Genomic DNA, 21,210 nt, shown 5'->3' with positions numbered 1-21,210 from the left:
AAACAAAAATATTCTTGAACGATTCGAGTGGATTGTTTCGTAGGGGTCAGGTGGCAGATAGAGCGGAAGAAATTGTTATATCGTATTCGTGGATGGCATTCACGGAAAAGAGCAGAAACCTCCTATTTGGAACGGTATCGAATTAATCGCGGAAACAATTAACCCGGCGGGTATCACAGGCGGAAGATAAATTCGGCCGCTAATTAATTTCGTGCTTGATTAATGAAGGATCGAATAACCACAGCCGGCGAAGATATTCCACAATCGTGGTCACCGCGCTGATCGCGATGAGTCAACCAACGATGATGCAACGAATATGCAACGAGTATGCAACGATCATCGACATACGTGGCTATCTTTAAATGAGATCGTGCTCTTCCATGGCGAAATGAAATCCGCGAGAATTTAAAGGATTATTCGAACGAGCGAGACGAAGGGATGGCTGGTAACGCGACTCGGCCGGATACGACTCAATTAAGACCGCTTGTCTTTGTACATTTGCCGTAATCCTGAGTAAACTCACGGCAAAAGTGATAGGGAAAGACAAAGGTGGGTCAGAGGAGAGCATAGCCTCGTACAAAGAACCGTCGTTGCGCTGGAAATACTCGGAGTTCTGCATCTCTAATCCCTTCGCGCGAACGGCAACCAGTCGGGGCTTCTTTTCGAAGGAAACTCCTTTAACTTTTAAGTGGCTTTTGCCCACGAAACAATGCAGAAACTTTCTATCCGTCTTTCAGGTTTTTTCTTCCACCACTTTTTTTTCACTCCAACTTTTCCCGTACGCCGTATTCATTGTCCCGGCCACCGTTTCTTTGTCTAACCGCCCCGAAACACGAGATATCGGTATCATCTCGGGATTTATTAATATTTGACGACTCTCGTTGTACCCGGACTTTGCCGTGTCTTTGACAAATTGGAACTCGTATTCTCCAGCTGCTATCCTAAGATGCAACGATTAATTTAGCACACTATGGGGGCGGTTGCTTGCGAGATATCCGAGGAAAATTCAAAGGATCGTCGAACGATCGTTCGTTTGATCAGCTGGTTTAATTTTTGATCGATCGAATGCCTCGGGATTAGGCAAAATATTAGAACGTCCTATAGTTTCGCCAGGGATATTGATAAAACGTAAAAATTGATAGAAGAAAGAGAGCACGGGCGACGTACGTGGATGAGAAAAGAATCGAACGACACGAGAGAGCAAAGGGAAGGGAAAGTCTCGAGGTCGAATAAAATACGTGGCGGTCTCGTTTAATGCTCGTTGAGCAATACCCACCTTGCGGTGCCTGGGAATTTCTCCCTTAAAACTTGCTGGAGCCCTTGGGAAGGTAGATGGAGATCTCTTACTCTCTGGGTAGACTCCAGGACGGTGCTCTGTGATGCGGTAAATCGTTTCGTCTTCCCTTTGTTTCCGCAATCTGACCACACTGACGAATCGAATCGCTCGTTTTAAAACCAAATATCTTCCCATTATCCGCGCTATCTTAATAATCCTTTCGACAATCTATCGTCTAATCGTGAATTTCGATCTTCAGAAATACGTGTATCGATATCGTTCGACAAAACGGTCGCGAACAAATGTAATAAATAAAATAAGAATAAGGTTCTTTTCTCTTTTTTGCAGAAAAACAGACGGCAAGAAGGACGAGTGCATGATCGCGCAGGAAAAGATGTACCCTGCGTGCGCGCAACGTACCGAGGGCGATTTGCCGACCTGTCACAGTTTGGCAGAAGCCTGCAAGGAACACGAGGCATGCAAGTACGTTGGAAATATCGGAACAGCCTAATTAACAATGTAATATCGATTACGAGATCGCTTATAATATCGTCGTATAAAATTAATACAGCATCGTTGAAGGTTCACGAAAGAAGGTTAATAACGCTTAATCCAAGAAAAATGAATCTCTCCATTTTCACGGTGAACATCGTAATCTCGTAGTTGAAAGACGAAAGAGGCAAGAGAAACGAGATTAATCGAGGCTGTATTAAGATCGCAAAAATTAATCGGCCCCGTGGACAACAATGGCGGGACAATTTTGTCTGGCGCTTATCGCGAACAGCAACGGCTAGATTGTATCGTCGGTCTGGATAAACCGGACCTTTTGATTAAACGCTTCGAATCCTTTTTTCTCACGTTGGCCAACTCCCGAGTGGAAGGGATGGCCGTTTCAATTTGAAAGTTAAATTGCGAGTCAACGAGACGCGGCTTGATCCAGTCTTGCCAAGTAATGAAACACTTCATTATTAAGAAAAAGACGTTCGTCCAGCCGCACTGCAATTACGATAACCGTCGGATCCGCTCGGAATTCGACACGATGCGAGGTCAGCTGAAAAAGCTGAAGCTATTTATCGCCAGTCGATTAACGGAGTGTAATTAAAATCCGGCCGTTGATTAATTCGATTGAAAATTTTGAATTGGAAAGGAATCGTGAACTGCCCCTGCGAGCGTTTATGCGAACGCAAATATTCATGGCGGATCGATTTCGATCGACCGGCGGTTGGATCGCGCGACAATTGAATTACAGCGTACATATATCGTAGAGGCATTTTAATTGATTTATTATCACACCGTGATACGAATTCGTTTTTATCGCGTCGAATATTCTTTAATCGTTTGATGCATTATGCAACAATTTTTATAACGAGGTGCCGCGTTCTATCGAAAAGACGAGTCGTAATCGAACAAATAAATTACGGCGATTATCCTGATTTTATCGTATACAATTTCTCGAATAACAATCCATGAATCATCACAATTATATGTATTATTAATAGCTTCCGTATGCAGAAAACATTCGACGAGCCTATAATCGAGCAAACTCGATGAAACCATCTCGTGCATAACGCTCTACGTCCTATAAACACACACGCGCATATCCTAACAGAACCGCGATTATCCTGAAAACAATTTAGAAAGCAGGTCAAAGTCCTGCGCAAAAATGCGGAAATCCTATTGGGCCGTTGACATGTTTACAAACTCTGACCGAATAATTTCGATTTCAATTTTGGCCGAGCGACAAAGGGAGAGAGAGAGAGAGAGAGAGAGAGAGAGAGAGCTGCTGCTCGTCCTCGAAACGTCAGTCTTCGTCGGAAGTTCGTGACGAGCGCTTTGATGATACTGGTCGTTTAGATGCTCGCGAGTAGTTCACGGCGTAACCTAATTACTACGTTGCGTAGAGCGAGGTTGGAGTACTACGAGCAAAACTGCGCGGTGGACAGCGTAACGAAGAAGTGTGCCGGTCCAACGGCAGAATGCAGGAAAGCGATGCTGGGAATACTTGGCACGGAACTACGATCGAACTGCGCGTGCAAGGGCACGGAGCTCACGCAACTTTACGATTGCTTGGGCTGGCAGAGACTCCTTTGGGTGAACCCTTGCGTGGGTGAGTACCTAAAAAAAAAATCCAACCTTTAACATTTTATCAGTTGGTCGTTGATAAAATATTACGCGTGCTTCGAGAAAAATTTGTTCGCAAAGCACGAACTTTCTCGTATTTTCGTTTTTACAGTGTTTCCAAGTTAGACGAGTTTATTTATGACAGATAGCCTATGCGTAAATATAGCGCCTTTACGTGGGCGTTCGATAGAAAGAATAACAAGAGACGTGGGACGCGCGTTTCGACGTAATCGACCCTTTTCGATCGACAAAAATGTTCACGCGATACCATAAGCGAAAGAAGATGAAAGAGAGCGACTGTTTCGTCGCAGATACAATTCCCTCGATGCTCTAAGCGGCGGACGATGTCCGTTCTCCGGGGAAAAAACTTGGAGCAGGCCGTGTCTTTCCCGCGATAAAATCATCCGACGGGATTAAACATTTGCCCAAAAGAACGGTGAAACGTTCGAGACAACACGATGTGCCAGTCCGTACGGTGATTAATATCTGAGACGATTAATATCTGAGCGATGACAGAGCCGATTCCTTTGCGCACGCTCATCTTATTTTTATCATCCGCCCTGGCCCCCGGCTAAATATGTAATTCGGCCGTTTATTGGAAAACGTGATGAATGGCTTTAGTCTCTAACTCTCTCGGCGTTCTGTGTTCGGATACACCTCGATTCTACGAATATCATAAATTATTTTTTAAACAAGATTTATTGCCTTTTTACAAGGGAGCAAACGGCAAAGAAAGTACGAAATGGAAGAAAGATAGGACGAGTCAATAGAGCTACGGGAACTCGTGTCTTATCCAAGTTCCAGACCGGAGCATAAAGACGTTCATCTGTAGCGATCGTCTAGCGATCGCCAGGGTTCATTGAGATCGCGGAATTGCTATTACATTGAACGAAAGAACGTACGGACGAGCGAAACGGGACTTTTATCGATCTTACATCTGTTACCGCGAATCGCGTTGCAAAACTCGATGGTAGCCGGCATTCAGCCGACAGATAAGTCATTTAGATATGAAGAAATTGCGCTTGCTGCTCGATCGAGAAGTGCATCGCCTGTATACGTGTGTACGCGCGCATGTATGTATGTGTGTGTCGGCGTTAACTGCATCGACCAGCTCGATCGTCTTTCGTCGATTCCCGATAGGAAATGTAGGTCAAACAGCAGGGTTTGATGGCCTCCTTTCGCCTGGCCGATAAACACGTTAGATGCAAATTAACCTGGACCATCCTGCTATGGTGTGAATTTATTTACCAACCCGTTAGCTGAAACGTACGATTCGATCGATTCGACGATCGTTCGTTTCATTTTTTCCGGTGTTAAGGGATAGATGTGTTCATCCTAGAGAGCCAAAGTAATTTTAGAAGATTTTTGAAGCAATCATAGATAGTGGAGAGAAGGCACTAAGACGAAGTTGCCGATGGTTTCAGTCGAATCTCAGAAAGATTATCACGCGAGGAGGAAACATCATCATTACCCGAGGACCACGACAACGACGGTCTCGTCGACTACCAAGTCACCGGTTAGCACGACGACGGTTACCATGGTGGAGCAAGTGGAAGATAATAAAATACCGGAAGTGACGAGATGGACGACCACAGAACCTACAGAAACTTGGGAAATCACCACCACCAGCAGTACCACCATAAGTACCACTCCTAGCACTACTACCACAACTACCACGCCACCTCGTAAGTGTCCATTAGCCGTTAATAATAATCTTGTCTATCTGCAGATTTTCTTCCCTTTTCAATTCGTAAACAATTACATCAATTGGTCTTCGAATTGACAACTTAAATAGAGTCAAGTGCGCGACGACAAGGGGCAATTACTCACGCGGGGATTGGCAAATCGGTGAAGTAAAAGAAGCAAAGTATTGAAATCTCGGAGAAAGAAAGTCGACGAAGGAAAAGAGCGATGCGTGAGCGCGGTATTTCTCGAATGGGAAAAGCGCAGCTCCTTTGATCGTTCGAACCGGACGGGAGAGATTCTGTTCAGGACACACGAGGAATTTTCGTTTCGTTGCCGCGAAAGCCCGTGCGTCGAATGTTACAAAGCGAATCGATGGGGTGGGAGGGCTTGAAACGGGCTAAAAGAAAGATTCGAAACGGGGAATGGGTGTGGCGACGGTTAGGGGTTGAGACGAGGGCGGGAACTGGGGAAAGAAGACAGGAAAACAGTTTGCCGGGTAACGTGTAGCACACGTCTGAACGTTCGTCTCTTTATAGGCTTCTGTGTGGTTCAAAGGCCGAGGCAAAGTCACCAATACATAAGGGAGGGCGAAGGCAAGAGGGTGAGTTGGACGATCTGCAAGGTATTTTTGCGAGCGACCGGGCGAAAAGCGTTCTCGGCCGGCTGGCAGATTCGAGAAACACGGGCTACGATTTGGAAACCAATCGAAAGTTCAGGAAGATTAGAGCAGCGAAAAATGCTGGCGGTTGAAACGGAATTTTTCTTTAAATACAAGGATAACTGTGGCATGGAGTACGTTGAAATTCGAATGCCGTTTTACTCGCTCGATAAATAATTTGGCTGTGTTTCGCGCAAATTTCCCGCCGGTTTGGCTGCGATTATTAAAAGCGAACAATGTTACAAGTATGTATTGTGCGACGTTGGTGACTTTAATCGCGTACGCGACGATGTAACATAAACGGAAATTCAGAAATTTGATACTCTCGCAGCGCTTAGGGGAAACACGAGGGAAAGCTTTTAATTGGCGAGAAAGTAAAGAAACGCGAGCGGAAATGATAAACAAGCTTTTAACGCTGTTTCGTGCAATGTAAAAATGCGAACCATTGAATACGCGAATACGAGTATTGCCGGCGAAAAGAGACGAAGATCTTTTTTTCACCATGCGGGGTTCATTATCTCGTCGATCGATGTCGGTGAATTAACAACAATGTCGAATGGTGACTGGAAATTTTAATTCCGAGTATCGCGATTAACGTCGACGATAATTAATATTCAACGTACGCTGTTTTCAAGCCGGGCCATTCATCTTTAAAACGAAATACCATGTATCTTGATTATCGTGTTCCATTAAAATTATCGATTTCGAAATAATGACACAGCCGGTAAACTGACCGGATCTAACATTCGACTGATCTTGGGACTTTTCCCCTCAAATTTAATCTTCAGAAATTACAGTAAATTCAAACGAGACAAAAAGGAAACATTCGTCGGTCATACTCGATAGCGGATTTTACATTTCCGCATATTTAGAAACGGCAATGTTTTAACGTGTCTTGTTTATACATCTGCCTGGACTTTGATCCTTTTTCTCTTTAACTAAAAACGAGTCGTAGCCAAATCGATTCAATGCAACTCGTCCATGTCTCTCGAAGAAGATTTAGACCAAAGCTATACTCTTTGAACTGTGAACCAACCAGCCGTATACTTGATCCGTGTAGCTGTATCGCGAGGACGAGCCGGAATGTTCCGAGCTGTGTCAGTGCGGCGAGGGTGAAGTTTTGATCTGCAACACGATCTGCGTGGACTCGTCGCCCTGCAAGACGGACTTTGCATTTTACAATCACGAAGCACCGGCGTATCAGGCGCATCGCGGACCCTGTCTTTGCTATAGCGGTCGTTTCATATGCATGCGGCCCTCACCAGGTGAATGTTTCTCATTTATAATAATTTATTTCAGTACACAGGAAATATCAAATTCGCATAAAAGACAGATAATAGCAATCGTATCTAAAAGCACAAACGGGTATAACAAAAGAACAACAAAAACACGAACGGCAACCTGACCCAAACGATAATCTAAACGAAATAATTCAAATATTTTTTCACCGATTTAACGAGAAACTTAGTTGCAACTCAAGTTGATGAAACGAAAATACTTTTTGTACTATAGATCTTTTGCCTGGTCTTTAGATATTAAAAATGTTAAATGCTACCGTGGCTCCGTGATAATATCTTTCCATAATTTTTCTCTACAGACGCTTATTCTATACCGCACGGAGTTTTCATGTTCCTGGGCTACAGCGAAAAGGACGAGAGCTTATTGCGACGACACAATAACCTCACCGTCCTGGACGCAGTGTCGTCCCTCGATAACTTCATGAGAGAAGAAGTTAATAACCAGGTAAGACACCTCACCTTATTATCCATCATTCTTACTAAAAACGTCTCGTACCGTCGGTTGACCTACTCTCTCTGTAACTTCCACTTCTTGAAATCAAAATTCTATCGCGTTCCGCAAACCTAGAGGATCTGTTTCAAACCGGCTCGTCCGAATGGTAGACCGAACGAATTTTAAGCCGAAACGGCGACGTCCTCTCTCGACTGTGCGAGGTATTCACGCGGGCCTGAGAAAAATCTCGAGAGGCGGCAAGGCAGACGGATCGGGAATATAAAGCGCACACGGCTGGGCGAAACTTAATAATGCGAGATAGCGTTGGATGACGTCGAGACATATCTCGTATTCCTTTTTTCCGTTTTATTTGCAGACAGTATGCACGCTGTTCCTGTACAACGCGACCCGAGAAAACGTGATTGCAGTGGCGCGTCTCGGGACTGACAATCCACCCTTAAATAGCAGTCAAGCTCAAAGTCTGCAGCATCTTTTGCGCGTCAAGGTGAGTAAATTGCAAATAGCAACGACTCTCTCTCTCTCTCTCTCTCTCTCTTTCTCTCTCCCCTCGTCCCGTGAATTCGCATCAATTCTGATCTTATTTGCCGGCAAATCCGTACTCCCCCGACTTTCAGCCTAGTTGACTGGCCCTAGCTCGTAACTTTATTGCCACCCCTAGCTTTTCACTAGTCTGCCTCTCTGTTTGGCCACTCGTCAACCGTTTATACGTAACGCGTTATTGAATTAGCCGCGAGGCACGCCTTGGTCGTCCGACAACTTTATCTCCAACTTCGGGACCGCCCCTTGGGCTTTACTGTTTGCTCCAACATTTTACCGGTTTGGACAACCAGGATATTTTCTTTGGAGTTGGCGAGCATAGAATCGATGCGAATAAATCGAAGGACAAAGATTTGGGCAAGAAATTAGCGATATAATATGTGAGTCGACAGTAGGATGGCACGCTCGCAATTGGCTCGAGAAAAGCTTTGTAGGCCCGTTCGTTACGCTCTCGAGATTTCTTAGTGGCGTTCAAACTTCAAACTTCAAGATCACGGTCCCTGGTCGTGACTCATCATCGTGCAGAAAATACAAAAAAAAAGAGACAGGAGAAAGAAAAAGAACGGTGGCAAGAAGGAATCGCGTGCGCAGCGTATATTCGGTTCGCGACGAAAGGGCTGATTTCGTGTTTGCGCGACCGCGTGCGTGCCACGCGCAGGAAGTGCGTGCAGTATATCCGAGGGGCGATATCAAACTTTACAGAACTTTTCATTTCTCTCGCTCGCGCTCTCTCTGTCCACTGCCGATTCGCTCGTAAAACTCGCGACCTCTCGAGGGGAAACGAACCAGACTACCGAACACCCCTTTCGTAGGGGGATTATCGCGATTAATTAGCCGGTACGCCATCCTTAATTTCCCCGAAATTTATCCATATCTCCCTCCTCCGTATCTGATTTTCCGACTCGGTGATTCCCAACCGCGCAAAAATTGTTTTCGCTCGATATGAAAATTTCGTCGCCACGCCGAACGTTCCTTTTTTTTTTTCGAGTCGAGAGTTAGATCTGGCGATTCCATTTGGTATAAAAAACTGCCGCTACCAAAAGCTAGTTACCACTTTTGATTAAAGAGAATAAGTTCGAATTTGGGAAAACTGGACGCGAGAGCAGAACGATAATCGAACAAGCGATGCTAATTACGAAAGCAGATTCGTTGCAGCGGCGCGACATTTCCTTCGGTCCCAGGCTTTTTTCTACTCCAGTCGAGGGCGTGCATTGAAAAGGCAATTAAAACGCGACACGATTTCGTTAGGCAGCGTCGCGGAGTGCACGCGTGCTCACGCGCCTTCTCGATCGATAAATTGTTTAGCGAATAACACCGGCGACCGTTCACGGAAATCGTAAATAAGCGCGTCGAGTGGTACCGCGATGTAGCGGATAACGAGCGAACCGATAAAAAGGAAAAATATATGCGTGAAAAATTGATACGCTTGCCGGATACTTCGGCGCGCCAAACGGTAAGCCACGTTTACATCGAACTTCTATCCGTGAAAAATATCCACGCGGGTCTTCCTCGGAACAAAAGCGATCGAAAAAGCTATTCGATACTTCGCGCGCGAATTCACGATGCAATTTGAAGAGCGACTTCATCAGCCGAGAAAATATTCAATTACGGTTACCCTTGAAAAAGTGATTCTTACTTTCGACAAAAAGTTGTTTGGCGAATCGTCCGCGAAATCGACTTCGACGCGTGTTTATATCGCCAGTGTCATTTTTTCCGCACTGCCTGTATTTTTCAGTGAAAAATCGTCTAGGGCCAAGCGCGGAGAGCGTACTTGTATCGATAGGGTTGCGCTGCAGGCCAAGCGGCAACGTCGAGCATTTTGCGTCGGTCATACGAGCTCCCGCGGCAATTTCCAATTTACGATTAAGCGCCGGTCGATTTGCAATTTGATGGAGGGATCGCGGATTTGAATTGGCGCGCTCTGCCCTGTCTCGTTCGGCGCCATTCACCCCCCTATTTTTCCCCTCCAGGTCTTTTCCCTTGTTTCGCTCTTTAACGTTCTAAGCCGTCCTCGATTGGCAAGCCATAGCACCCGTGCAAAGGAAAATTACGCGGATCGACTCGCAAACACAGAGCCGCGTCGCGAGAATTTCGCGGTCCGGTGAGCATCGCGCGAAAACGTAATTTGCACGCTGCAGATTAACGATTGCCGCTCCATTATCCCTGTTTGCCTCGGTCTTCGTATGGAATTCGTGTCGTTGATAAATAATAGCACACCGATAGGCTGGACGATCGCGTGAACGCGACGAATCCTCTGTCGATCGAGCTACCGCGAAGCTGGGACGTGCGACACGAGACAAACCTTGGAAACGGGAAAACCTGCGACGATAACGAGGCAAATTGGCGCTGTTAACGGCGTTCATTAACGTGCTCTTTAATTAAGTCGACGAATAAGGAGGCAAAGTTCCGACGCATGAAAATTAAATGGAATGGAGCGTGATAGATCGGTGGCGGGGCTGGTTTTCCGAATTTCCAGGGGGATCGAGCCGCGTTCTAGATGCGGCTGAGCCGGAAATTAGAGGAGCGTATTTTGGCCACACGTTGGAGGGGGTCGATTTCCTGGAAAGTGACCTATGGAAGAGAAATCAGGGGATGGAGGCTGGTTCGGTTTCTTTCTACCTCGTAATTGAACATACGATCGCAAAGGGAGCGAAACGAGTTCCAATTGAATTCACGATATATCGGCTCCAATGATCCGTTTTAATCAAATAGCTTGGCCGGATATCGCGTTATTGTTCGATTCGCGAGGCAGAAACGCGCGGACCACGCACTTCACCGCTTGTCCGTGTGTATGTGTGTGTGCGTGTTTTTTTTTTTTTTCACGGATCCGCGGAAATGGTCGAACGAGCTTCTCGAGCGCAAAACGATTCGAAGCGAGTCTCGAATTTTATTGAATTCCGAGGAATTCGACGGTTTATTTGTTTCGGCGAGCTACGATGGGAAAAAAGGGGGGTATGTGAAAAAAATTATCTCTCGTGACACGTGGGTGGTCCGAGTTTCCGGTTGAGGGTGTGACTAGACTGTTATAATTAGTTTCAGCGAGTTGACCACAGTCGGATCTAGGATAGTCGTTACATCGTGACGATTCGAGCGACGCGACGCCCGTTTGAAATCTTTAATTAAGGCTAGTCGGTGCTGGTCTCCGGCCAAATAAGTGCGATTAAAAAAGCGAATATCACCGACGGCGATTTTTAATGTTTTTCCTAAGCTTGCTACGTGCCGCGAATTCCCCTCGTTTCGCTTCCGGACGGAACGAAATTGTTCGAAGGGCGTAAAAACTGGCAGACGCACCAATCACCAGACTACGCCGAGCGATCCGGCCACGAACACTTTTTATCATTCTCGATGGCCACTTTCCAAGTTTTTACACGGTCACAGATCGACGCAAATCGACGAGATTTCCTCAAAGAAAAATTCCCTATGAGTATCGATTACGTTCAACGTCGATGACCCTCGACGTTCTTGTAAAAAAATCATCCGACGAACGTAGAAGAAACCGAGCCTATAATAGGAGGAAATGCTGGAGCGTGCAATAATTAACAACGACGAACGTAATTAACACGTTGGAAAAACGCGACACAACAAAGGAAAAATATCGATACGAGAGATCTTTTACACAAAGCAGCAAACGTAGGAAACGCAACGTTAGCAGTTACTCAATTACCAGACCCTACGGGCATAATTACACGTGGGGGCCTCAAAGTGTCGGTTGTAAGGAAGCGGATAGTAAGGGGGAACAGCGAACAGTGGGTAAAGCGAACCGCAAACGAACTTGGCGGAATGGTCGCGCTCGCTCGTTCGATCGGTCGCTTTAATTCGACGTGTCGCTCGGTCTCGGCATCGCGGCTATTTGCGGGGACCTGCAAATGAGTTCCTAATAAAGCAATTACGCGACCGGCAGAAGTTATGGCGCGTGGACCGCGACCGGCCCCTCGACCCGTCGTAAAGCACGCTTCCTCTCGGCCGCTCGTAAATCGATTTTCGGACCTTCTACCTTCATTAGCTTCGATTTCCAGTATCGCTTCGATTAGCTGCCATCTACCGTTTACGCTTTCTCTTTCCTTTTTATTCTTTCTTTTAGCGATTTGGTAAAATCAGTTATAAAAATCGTGGAATTTTTTTAAACAACTTTCCCCTAAAGGTGAACTTAAACTTTGGCGTAAAGGTGAAACGAAAGGTGAACGCCTGAAAATAATATAAAGCAAGGTGAAAGTTGCTTCTTGAGTCTGTCGAATGGAGGCTGTTAAATGTCATTGAATTTTGTTTAACAAAGTCACCGGAGCATCGTAATTTTTCCTCTCCACAAACTCGAAACTTTCCGCAACGTTTCGGATCCAGGATCGCCGAGTCAGCAATTTGCCAAGTTAATTTCTTAGAGTCTGTGTTTGCTCGTCTAAATCCGGGCTCGTTGAGCCTCCGGGGACGCCGCTGGAAAGCGGAAAGATGCCGGAAGTTGGCAAGAATAATGCGCGTTTAAACGCGCAGGGATTTAAAAAGTCGCTTTAATGGCGAACATCGACTAGTCGGTGATGTTGAAAAATTAAAACCGACCTACCTAGAATTAAGCGTCGCGCGAAGTGCCGCTAAAACGCCGCCAGGTACGCGGACGAATCTACATCGTTCAACTATTGCGATCATTGGGAAAATTTTCAAATCGCATCTTCAATTATTCACCGATGTGGCTTGCAAAGAGAATCAAACTGCCGCTGCTATGTGCTTCGATGAAAGGGCCAGTTTCATTGAAGATTCAACATCCATTATTTTAATTCAAAATTCGTTTTCGTCGAAACACGTACTGTGTCGGCCAATATTCATTTTACGTAATTGACACCTGTTTCGTTAGCGAATCCCAATGGAAATTTTGTTCGATGGAAAATATCCTTCGTTTTGTTTGCCCGAAAGTAATTACATCGCGAATATATCTGCGCGGCATAATTAATTTGAAGCGTGCCGCGTCGATTCCTCTCGCGAGCCTGTCCGGCGACTCGCCTCGCAATTGTTCCCTTTTAGTTTCACGGAAACCTAAATCTGATGGGTGTTGGGCGCGATCCACGTCCGCAGATAGCGCAATCGCTTCCGGTCGCCTCGAAATTTCATATAGCTGGCGCTAATCTTCTCACGCGAACCATCAAAAAGTGAGAGACGTGAGATTAATCGCCTTCGAGTTGGCGGAGTCTTTTAAAATACAACCAGCTTTATGCACTCCACTTTCCGCCTAATAAAAGGCAAAATATATTACGTAAAGTTCTCGAGGAGGCTGGTTAACAAATAAAACTCGACAAAGTCTCGACCACCGAAACCTCGGAATTCTCATTTCGACGTCCAAAGGCCACTCGATCTCTCGAAATCTCGTTCGGCCGGGATAAATTGTTCCATCCTCTCCGGAGTTCTTAAGCCACGGAAGTACGAAATCGCGGAAGGAAACGAATACCCTGCACCGCAAACGAGAATCGAGGCTGTTTGAATAACAGCTCGATGGGATTAGGGACCTCGTTTCTGCCAATTCTGCCTGGAGATAGCCAGTTTCGATCTTCCGCGGAACTGGACGGCTGAATGGCACGACCTACAGATAGACATATAGATAAATGGACGAGGAACGCGACGGAGCATAGGGGAGGAAGGGGAAATTGAAGAGGAATGATGCAGAGAGAAGAGCGAGTTTAGAGAATTGAATGGACTTATTGGCCTCCGGATGACCGTTATCACTGATCGAACACCGTATGTTCGCGGTACAACCGCTCCCCACTGCCTTTCCAATCCGCTTCTTGTTCGATCATCTAAAAGAAGAAGAAAATAATTTAATCGGTTCGAAGCGGGCCAGTTGCCGAGATAGAAAGTTCCCTCGTCACTGGCGAACGTTCCACGATGCTGGTTATTGGGGACCACGTTGAGAAATTGTGAGAGGGGTTTGTTAGGTAGCGTGGGGTTTCTTTAGATTAGACTACGTGGAATCTCGAATCTCGGGATCAATGGATTTAAATTTCTTGAAATTCCGAGCCCGCGGTTCGTGATCTCCAGCTCGCTGATAGTCAGCCGCGGCTTTTTGTTTCAATTTGGTTACCGAGTTCGTCGAATTTCATCCCTTAGCTTAGATAGACTACGTCTACGGAGGATTACGCGCGTGAAGTAGCATCGCTCTGAACAAACGTGCATTCTTCCTTTGACGAACGACATCGTAAAACTTTGACGATACACAGAGCGTCGTCGATTTTCGCCTTATCTTTTACGAGTGTCGCTGGAAATCTCGAGTTTGTTCGACGAGTTCGATCGAAAATCGCGACGAACGAGATGCGAATAAAACAGGAACTGATTCGATGCTTTCGTTTTGCGTAATGTACAATCGTAATATAGAAGATGTAGAGGGATGCCGGTGCCGTCGTCGAATTCATTTGCGAAATTAGCTGTGTGGACGGAAGGGCGAGGTAGTCGCGCGCTTTTTGTTGGTCGTTCGAAATATCGAGCAACGTCGGGCAAGCACAGGTGTTCCACATAGATAGGCAAGCATTGGCAGACGGCCAACAGAGGCACCTATGCCTCCTCGACCCACGGTCACCCCGTACTCCCGCGTCCAAGTATCGATCTCGGCTTCTCTCGTGACTTTTCATTGAATTTCCATGCGCCGTTTAAGAGGCTGCTTCGTTCTCCCTTCGCTCTGCCTTTTTCTCTCGTCTTTTTCTATTTCCCCTTGAAAATGAAGACGATACAGGTCGTGAACCGTGGATTCGATGCCTCGCGCGATATTTCTGCTGAAATTGTACGATAAAGATCACAGTCTTCCAATCTGAAAATGTCTCGATACTTTCAGCACACGGAATAGTTTTTTCAAAAAGTCTCGGTTCCAAGCTCGAGATTTAGTAGTTCTGAGCTCTTCCAACGAAGGAGAGAACGACGACACGGGCGAAATAAAACGCACAGTATAGTACATTTAACCAACGATAAGATCGAAGCTCGTTCGGTAGATCGATCAGTTCGTACGCGTTACCTTCAACGAAACTATAAGAATTTTCGGCTGCAGAATTTCCAGCTGCTCCTCGTCGACTTACAGATAATCGCGACAACGCGACGTCGACGATAACCGGCCAAGTCACCGCTGGAAAGTTAATTAAGCACGTTCCAATAAACTTTGCCCGACAACAGTGACGTCGCTGAACGGGAATCAACGACGAGCAGCCGGAACGAGGATTTATCCGGCGGCGGATCGCTGCAAGCCACTCTCTCGGACACAGAGACCGGCTTCAGGGTAACAGATACCACAAACGGTATTTTAGGCGCTCAAGGATCAATTCATTTAGATATACCGAGTCTGGAGACGTCTGTTAGAGCTGCAAGTACAACGTTTACTCGTACCTCGGGTTGCTGAGAGTTTGATATTCGTGAAACTCGTGGTTTTTTCTTGATGATACTCGTCGAGGAACGCGTAGCTCCGAACTGCGAGCAGAGAATTCTCTTGGGTTTTAAATGCTTCACTATCTTCGCCGGTCTGTGATAATAAAATCTGAAATGTTCTCCGTCAGACATGTCTGGGGAAACGTGAGCTTCGAAATATCGAACTTGTAAGATTTGGAATATTCGGCGGGCGTCGACAAATTAACAAGACCTACGACACTTTAGACCCAATACGTCTTTCGGTTCTCCACGAAGTTACTTTTGATCTGAAAAGCCAAGAGCTGTGGATCGCTTCTTGCTGATCTCTTTTCTTCTATTCTGACCTATATTGCAGCGGAATTCGATTCATAGACGGCCGCTAATCGGTTCGGAATAAAATCTGCGAAGGATGGTATGGTCGTCGAAAATTTTTAATTCAACCTCGAACGAAAGTTCCATAGGGAGGTGGAGAGGGGCGGAGGACTAAAAGGAATCTGTGAGTGGCGGCGGCGCAGCCGGAAACGTGGTCTCCCGTTGCCGCGCTGAATTCTCGCATCGTCGAGCCCGCGTCTCGTTCCATTTAACATTTAGAAAGGAAAGGATCGATGAATCGAACGGGAACCGATTCGCATTGTTAAGCAGAGCGTCGAATTATAGGCAAATACCGTTCGCCGTATCCACGACCCTGAATTATCGGGGGTTGAGGCGGGCACAACGACGATGACGCAGACCGTACGCCCCTTTCTATTTTCTTTTCCAAGCTCCAACGGTCGCCAGCGTCTCCGCTCATTCTTCTCTTAAATTCAGAGATAAAGCGCTTTGCCGCTCCATTAAGTCGGCATGCTCCGACAGAAAAAAACCTGGAACTGTCACGCGTTACATCCCTGACTATCGAAGTCCTTCGCGTCTCTTCGTAGAATAATAGAACTAATGCTGGATAGAACGAGAAAGAAAGAAAGATAGAGAGAGAAGGTTGCTCGATTTTTGTTTAGCGAGATCGAGTTGTTTGAGACTTTACGTGGAACAACGGTAGCCGACCAACCATTCTGTCTCGTCAGATAACGATTCTAATGCTGGCGTAAACGAATGAATTCACTGTACGCGGAAGAAAGAGGCTTCCCTTTTTAAGGGAACGTTTTTATAAAGAACTTAAAGTTAGCCTGGCACGAAGTTACCTCCGTGGACAAGTTAAATTCATCCGACGTGGCCTGCGAGTTGTGGCCGCCGGGAATATCATTGCCCCATAATAACGTTTCATTAAAACTCGGCCTAAAGATTAAGGGAAGTACGATAAGTATAAATCTGGCCGATGAATCTTGCGCTGGCGCAATTTTGCCGAAGAATAAAATTTAACCGCGCCGAAACTACCTCGTGCCTGGAACTTTTGCATTATTAAACGAAGGCTCGTTCGATCTTAATTTTCCGTCTGGAATTCGACGACAAAGGGCCGCGTACGCGGGAATAGATATCGAAACGGTGGATGTTCATCGTGAAGCAACGGCAGTCGGACAATACGACGGCGGGACATGGCGGAGGATGTTAGGTGGCTGGCTTCGATAGGCCGACCTATTAAGGTATTGAGACCTTATCTGAATGAAGACGGCGATATCGCGGGAACGCCGCCATTTCGAGTTCCATCTGCTTCGTGCTCGATCGACAATCGCGAATGGCGACGAACGTCATCGAAGCGACAAAGCACCGATTCTCCTCGACCCCCGTCGATTCCTGAGCTCTCCCTTGCGGAGACGTCTGTTGTCCTGGCCGGGTAAAGTGGGGTGCCTTGAAAATGTCAAGGAAACGTCTACCATCGACGTAGGACGAGGTACACGCACAGAGAGCAGCGTTTCACCAAGTGGGTCGTACGTTTGTTCGACGCGTTTCGATTATTCTCCGGGTAGGAGACGGGTTCGGGATCGGTACGAGTGGCAGGATGGAATTTCCGAATCGGAATCCAGGTCGAAATTCTCGAATAATTCTTTGCTTTCGTCCTTGAGAAACGAAATACGCTCCTGAGCCAGTGAATCGATTTCATTAACAAATTCCAGATACCCTGAACCGTGACGATCCGCAGATCAAATCGTCCCCATCCTTTGAAACACACGCGTCATCTATCAACGACGAAATTCCCCGTTGCTGACGATTTATTCCATGTCCGGATCGGTGTCAAAGCAGAAGCTAATTTATCCGCTGGAGGCAGTCGCGTTTCGACGCGCGCGCCAACTTTGCGGCGAGAAAAAAACGCGGGAAAGGAAAGAAGGGCGATAGGTACGCGAGCAACGAGGGGGATGCATTCTCCCGAGGGACGTTGGCGTGTACCGGCAGCCCCGCGAGAAATGATTCGCACCGGCTACGCGCCTTTGAGCTACCGACAGACGAATCGAGCTACCTCCGATTAATTTTGCCCGCGGCGAAAGGAAGGGCGGGCTTTTCGAAAGAAGAAAGCCAGCCCCGCCAGAGCAAACGAGCTCTCGACCGTGTTCTAGAGTTTTTCAACCCTTTCTCCTTGTTCTTCCGCTCTATTCTTTCGCCATCTATTTCTCCTCTCCCCCGCTCTGCTCTGTTACGCTGCTCGTTATTCCCATAGACCGTCACAGCAACTGAAAATTTCATTCGCACTGCGTAATAGATTCCGTGGCACAGTTCCGAACGATAGTCGCGTTGGAATTTTTCCAAGGGGTGATTTTTACAAGAGCATCGTCGTTGTCGTAAGAATGGCCAGAGTGCCGGAATATAGCGGCGACCCAGTGGCGAGAATTGCCGAATCGGACGGTTGGATCGTGGCTCGATTTGCTCGACTAATTGGCCAGAGGAGCGCTTTTAAAGCTGTACGGGTGGGTTCGCGTACGTTTGGCGCGGAGAACTAACGCTGCAGTGGCCTGTTGCGGATCGTTAAATTTGTTTCTTGCTCGCTGTGCGGTGGTAGAATAAACCGACCAACAGAGAGTCAACCGGATGTTACCGTACCATGTTACGTTTCGGTAACACGTAATCAGAAACCTTTCTCCAGCTTTTTCTTTCTCTTTCGTTCTTAACGTTCTTCGCTTAAGTTCTCCTCGCTGTACCGCAAGATTCTCCGCCAACGAATTCGTTTCCATTCTCTGAAATCAACAAATTTCGAACCGATGAAATCTTATCGTCGAACGGTATCGTCGTCGTTCCTGTTGAGGTTATTCGATGTGTAAACAGAGAAAACACGTGAATAAATCGTAAGGCAGAAAATATATTTAAATAGAAGTGTAATTATAAGTAAGAATACAATTTGAGCTGGTCCAGATCCGTACGCTAGCTGTGTTACCCAATAACTGAAAACCCCGAAGCCAACGTCGCCTGTCTACTGTTTTATGGTCTGACTTCGTCGCAGTCTTTTGTCTACGCGCTATCGATGGCTTCAGTGCTTGAGAAAACTAAAAAGACCAGATGTAGAGTTTTCTTAAAAGTGGTAACCACTTCGACAGTTCCAAACTACACGGATTTCGTTGTCCGCGCCGAATTCGGTAATTCTGGTAACATCGTGCGAGCCGAAAATCCGAGCAAAGTGCGTGCTTGTCGCGAGCCGAAAAATACTCCAAATGGTATCAGCCACACCCACGTCTTCGGCGGCGGTTCGAACACCGCTACGACAAAATTGCACACGAAAATTTACGACACCGTCTCGTGTACGTCGTTCCCGCGACGTTTGCCAATTTGACGAAGCTAGAGCGAACGACTCTGCCTCCTCGCCTCTTTCTTTCTGTCTTCTGACACGCGTATATCCCTACGTGGATCGTTTCGATACTCGGCGCACGTCCCAGGACGATCGTTTCCGACGATCGTCCTCGACGTGACGATCCGGCGACGATAGACGACCGTGTTCTTTATTTCAGCGTTTCTGTTTCGCACACGCGAGTGGATCGCTCTCGGCGAACGTTAGAATTAAAATGAAAGCGGTGAATGATGCGGCGTCCCCAAATTTCCAAGCTACTCGCGAAACAAAGACGAATTGCAAATTCGTCGAGACTCCGGAAATGTCGTCTGACTTGGAAATTTCAAATCCTCTGGAGTCGATTTCGATAGTCCGGTCGTCAGGGCACGAGACACACGGTGGACGTTTTTTCCTTTTTACTTTCTAATCTAAACTTTGGAAAGTTTCTCGTGCGATGTGGCTATCGCGAGTGCTTATTTCCACGGAAAGGGTGACCGCGCGTGTCCAGCCGGCGAATATTGGTTAATCGCGATCGCGGGAACGGTTTCGTGCGAGAAATCGTTAAGAGCTGAGGTTAAAGGGTTGCACCGAGGGAGGGCTGTATCTCGACACAGTTTCACGAGGAAACACGGCGAAGCTACGAGCGATTCTTGAAAGAAGCGGGCTCGAGAGAAAGGGCCCTTTCATTTTTAAAACAGTCCAAAGGCGTGCACGGCTGTGCTTCCGTACACACGATATCTTTAGCGTTTAAGAGCGAGAGAGACTCGACCATGCCGAACAAGATGTTTTTCCTTTAACGTTTCCTTAACACCGAAGTTGCTTGGCAAGGCGCGCCAGCCTCGTCTCGCGTGGATGACCGACTCATTAATTTTAATCGACGCGAGTGCTTGGTCGCGAATTTGAATCGCGTTATTCCGGCAAAAATATAAAATCGACGTTGAACCCGGTCGAACGATCTTTAGTCCCGCGACCTCTAGTTTCGTTCAAAGCGTGTGACACGAAGATTTAGTAGCCGGCCGCGGCGGCGCCGCCGAGGAAACAAGGCGGACAGCGGAAAAGTGGCGGTCTTTCATTTTTAAAACAGCGAAACAGCTCAGCGACGCCTCGAGAGCTTTCCAGGCTTTAAGAAAGAACGTAGCGGAACACGCGAAACGCAGCCGTAGAAAACCCTTTTAACACGCAACTTGCTTATTTTAGTAGAAGGCTGTTTAAAGAGAAAGAAGCGGACGCGTGTTTGATGCCGATTTCGCGGCTAATTCATTCGCACCGGGTCGCCTGTGCTTCGTACTCGGCTAACTACGATTCCTCCGTCGTGTCCGGCGAAAAAACCGTTCTCACGCGTTTCCTGTATTCGCACGTACTTGGAGCACGTTCCGCTTTATCTCATCAGCAGCGGCGGATTTTTGAAAGATTCGTGCATGATTATGCAAACGAGCCTGTCGTTTCACACGAACGTTCCCGAACGATTTCTAGAGAAGCCACAGGGTTGAATGGAATTTTTGCCCCGAGAATCCACGGCGGAGAAAGATTTTCCGAGGCCTCTAAGATCGCGACGATTCCGGCTTCGATAGAAATTTCGAATTTCTAGAGTATCGAGACGATGTGATGGTCGCCGAGAGTCACGGCCGTTTCTGAGATTTTGGAAATTCGCGTCTTCCGCGATCGTACAGCTCCGGAATCTTCCGACGATGAAATTTAAGACCTCTGACCTCGTATTCGTCCTCGTAATCCTTGGACATTTTGGAACGTAGAATTGCAGATCTGTGGTATCTTCGAAAATTCCCGAAGCTACGAATTCTAAAGCAACAACACTCGCGGTTCAACTCGCATATGGGAAGAATTTGCGGAAGAATCGAGTCGGTTCTCGTCTCGGACGAAGGGAAGTCCCTTCCGGGGTGTAATAAATTCGGACCATGGAGGGACGGAACAAAAATATGGGCAAAAATATCGCGAGAAAGAGACGCCGGTCTGGAGAGTAGCAGGAGTTGGTTGTCGCGCGACTCGAAGGCTCATTTGCATTGCGTGACAGAGCTGTTTTCCACGACGGCAACCCTTTACGTTTTATACAGCCGGCATGCGTTGCATGTCGTTATTCCTTGACTTTCGCCCCTCGACAGACCGGCTGGCTGATTT

General features: G+C 46.9%; 1 protein-coding gene across 3 annotated transcripts in view; it reads left to right on the top strand.

Annotated features, from left to right (window-relative positions):
* Nucleotides 1–21,210, top strand: part of LOC117235667 — a 213,608-nt gene that overhangs the window by 186,379 nt on the left and 6,019 nt on the right. For all 3 annotated transcript variants that reach the window (XM_033497925.1, XM_033497941.1, XM_033497933.1), the window contains 7 exons: nt 1,625–1,759; nt 3,178–3,383; nt 4,822–5,082; nt 5,620–5,684; nt 6,802–7,006; nt 7,339–7,484; nt 7,849–7,977. In XM_033497925.1, the coding sequence (XP_033353816.1) occupies nt 1,625–1,759; nt 3,178–3,383; nt 4,822–5,082; nt 5,620–5,684; nt 6,802–7,006; nt 7,339–7,484; nt 7,849–7,977 (1,147 nt within the window). The remainder of the gene's footprint in view (nt 1–1,624; nt 1,760–3,177; nt 3,384–4,821; nt 5,083–5,619; nt 5,685–6,801; nt 7,007–7,338; nt 7,485–7,848; nt 7,978–21,210) is intronic.

The sequence above is a fragment of the Bombus vosnesenskii genome, unplaced genomic scaffold (genome assembly GCF_011952255.1).
Source record: "Bombus vosnesenskii isolate JDL3184/JDL3185 unplaced genomic scaffold, Bvos_JDL3184-5_v1.1 scf7180000013264, whole genome shotgun sequence".
In the NCBI taxonomy this organism is placed as follows: Eukaryota; Metazoa; Arthropoda; class Insecta; order Hymenoptera; family Apidae; genus Bombus; species Bombus vosnesenskii.
This window is presented reverse-complemented; position numbering and strand designations above follow the sequence as displayed.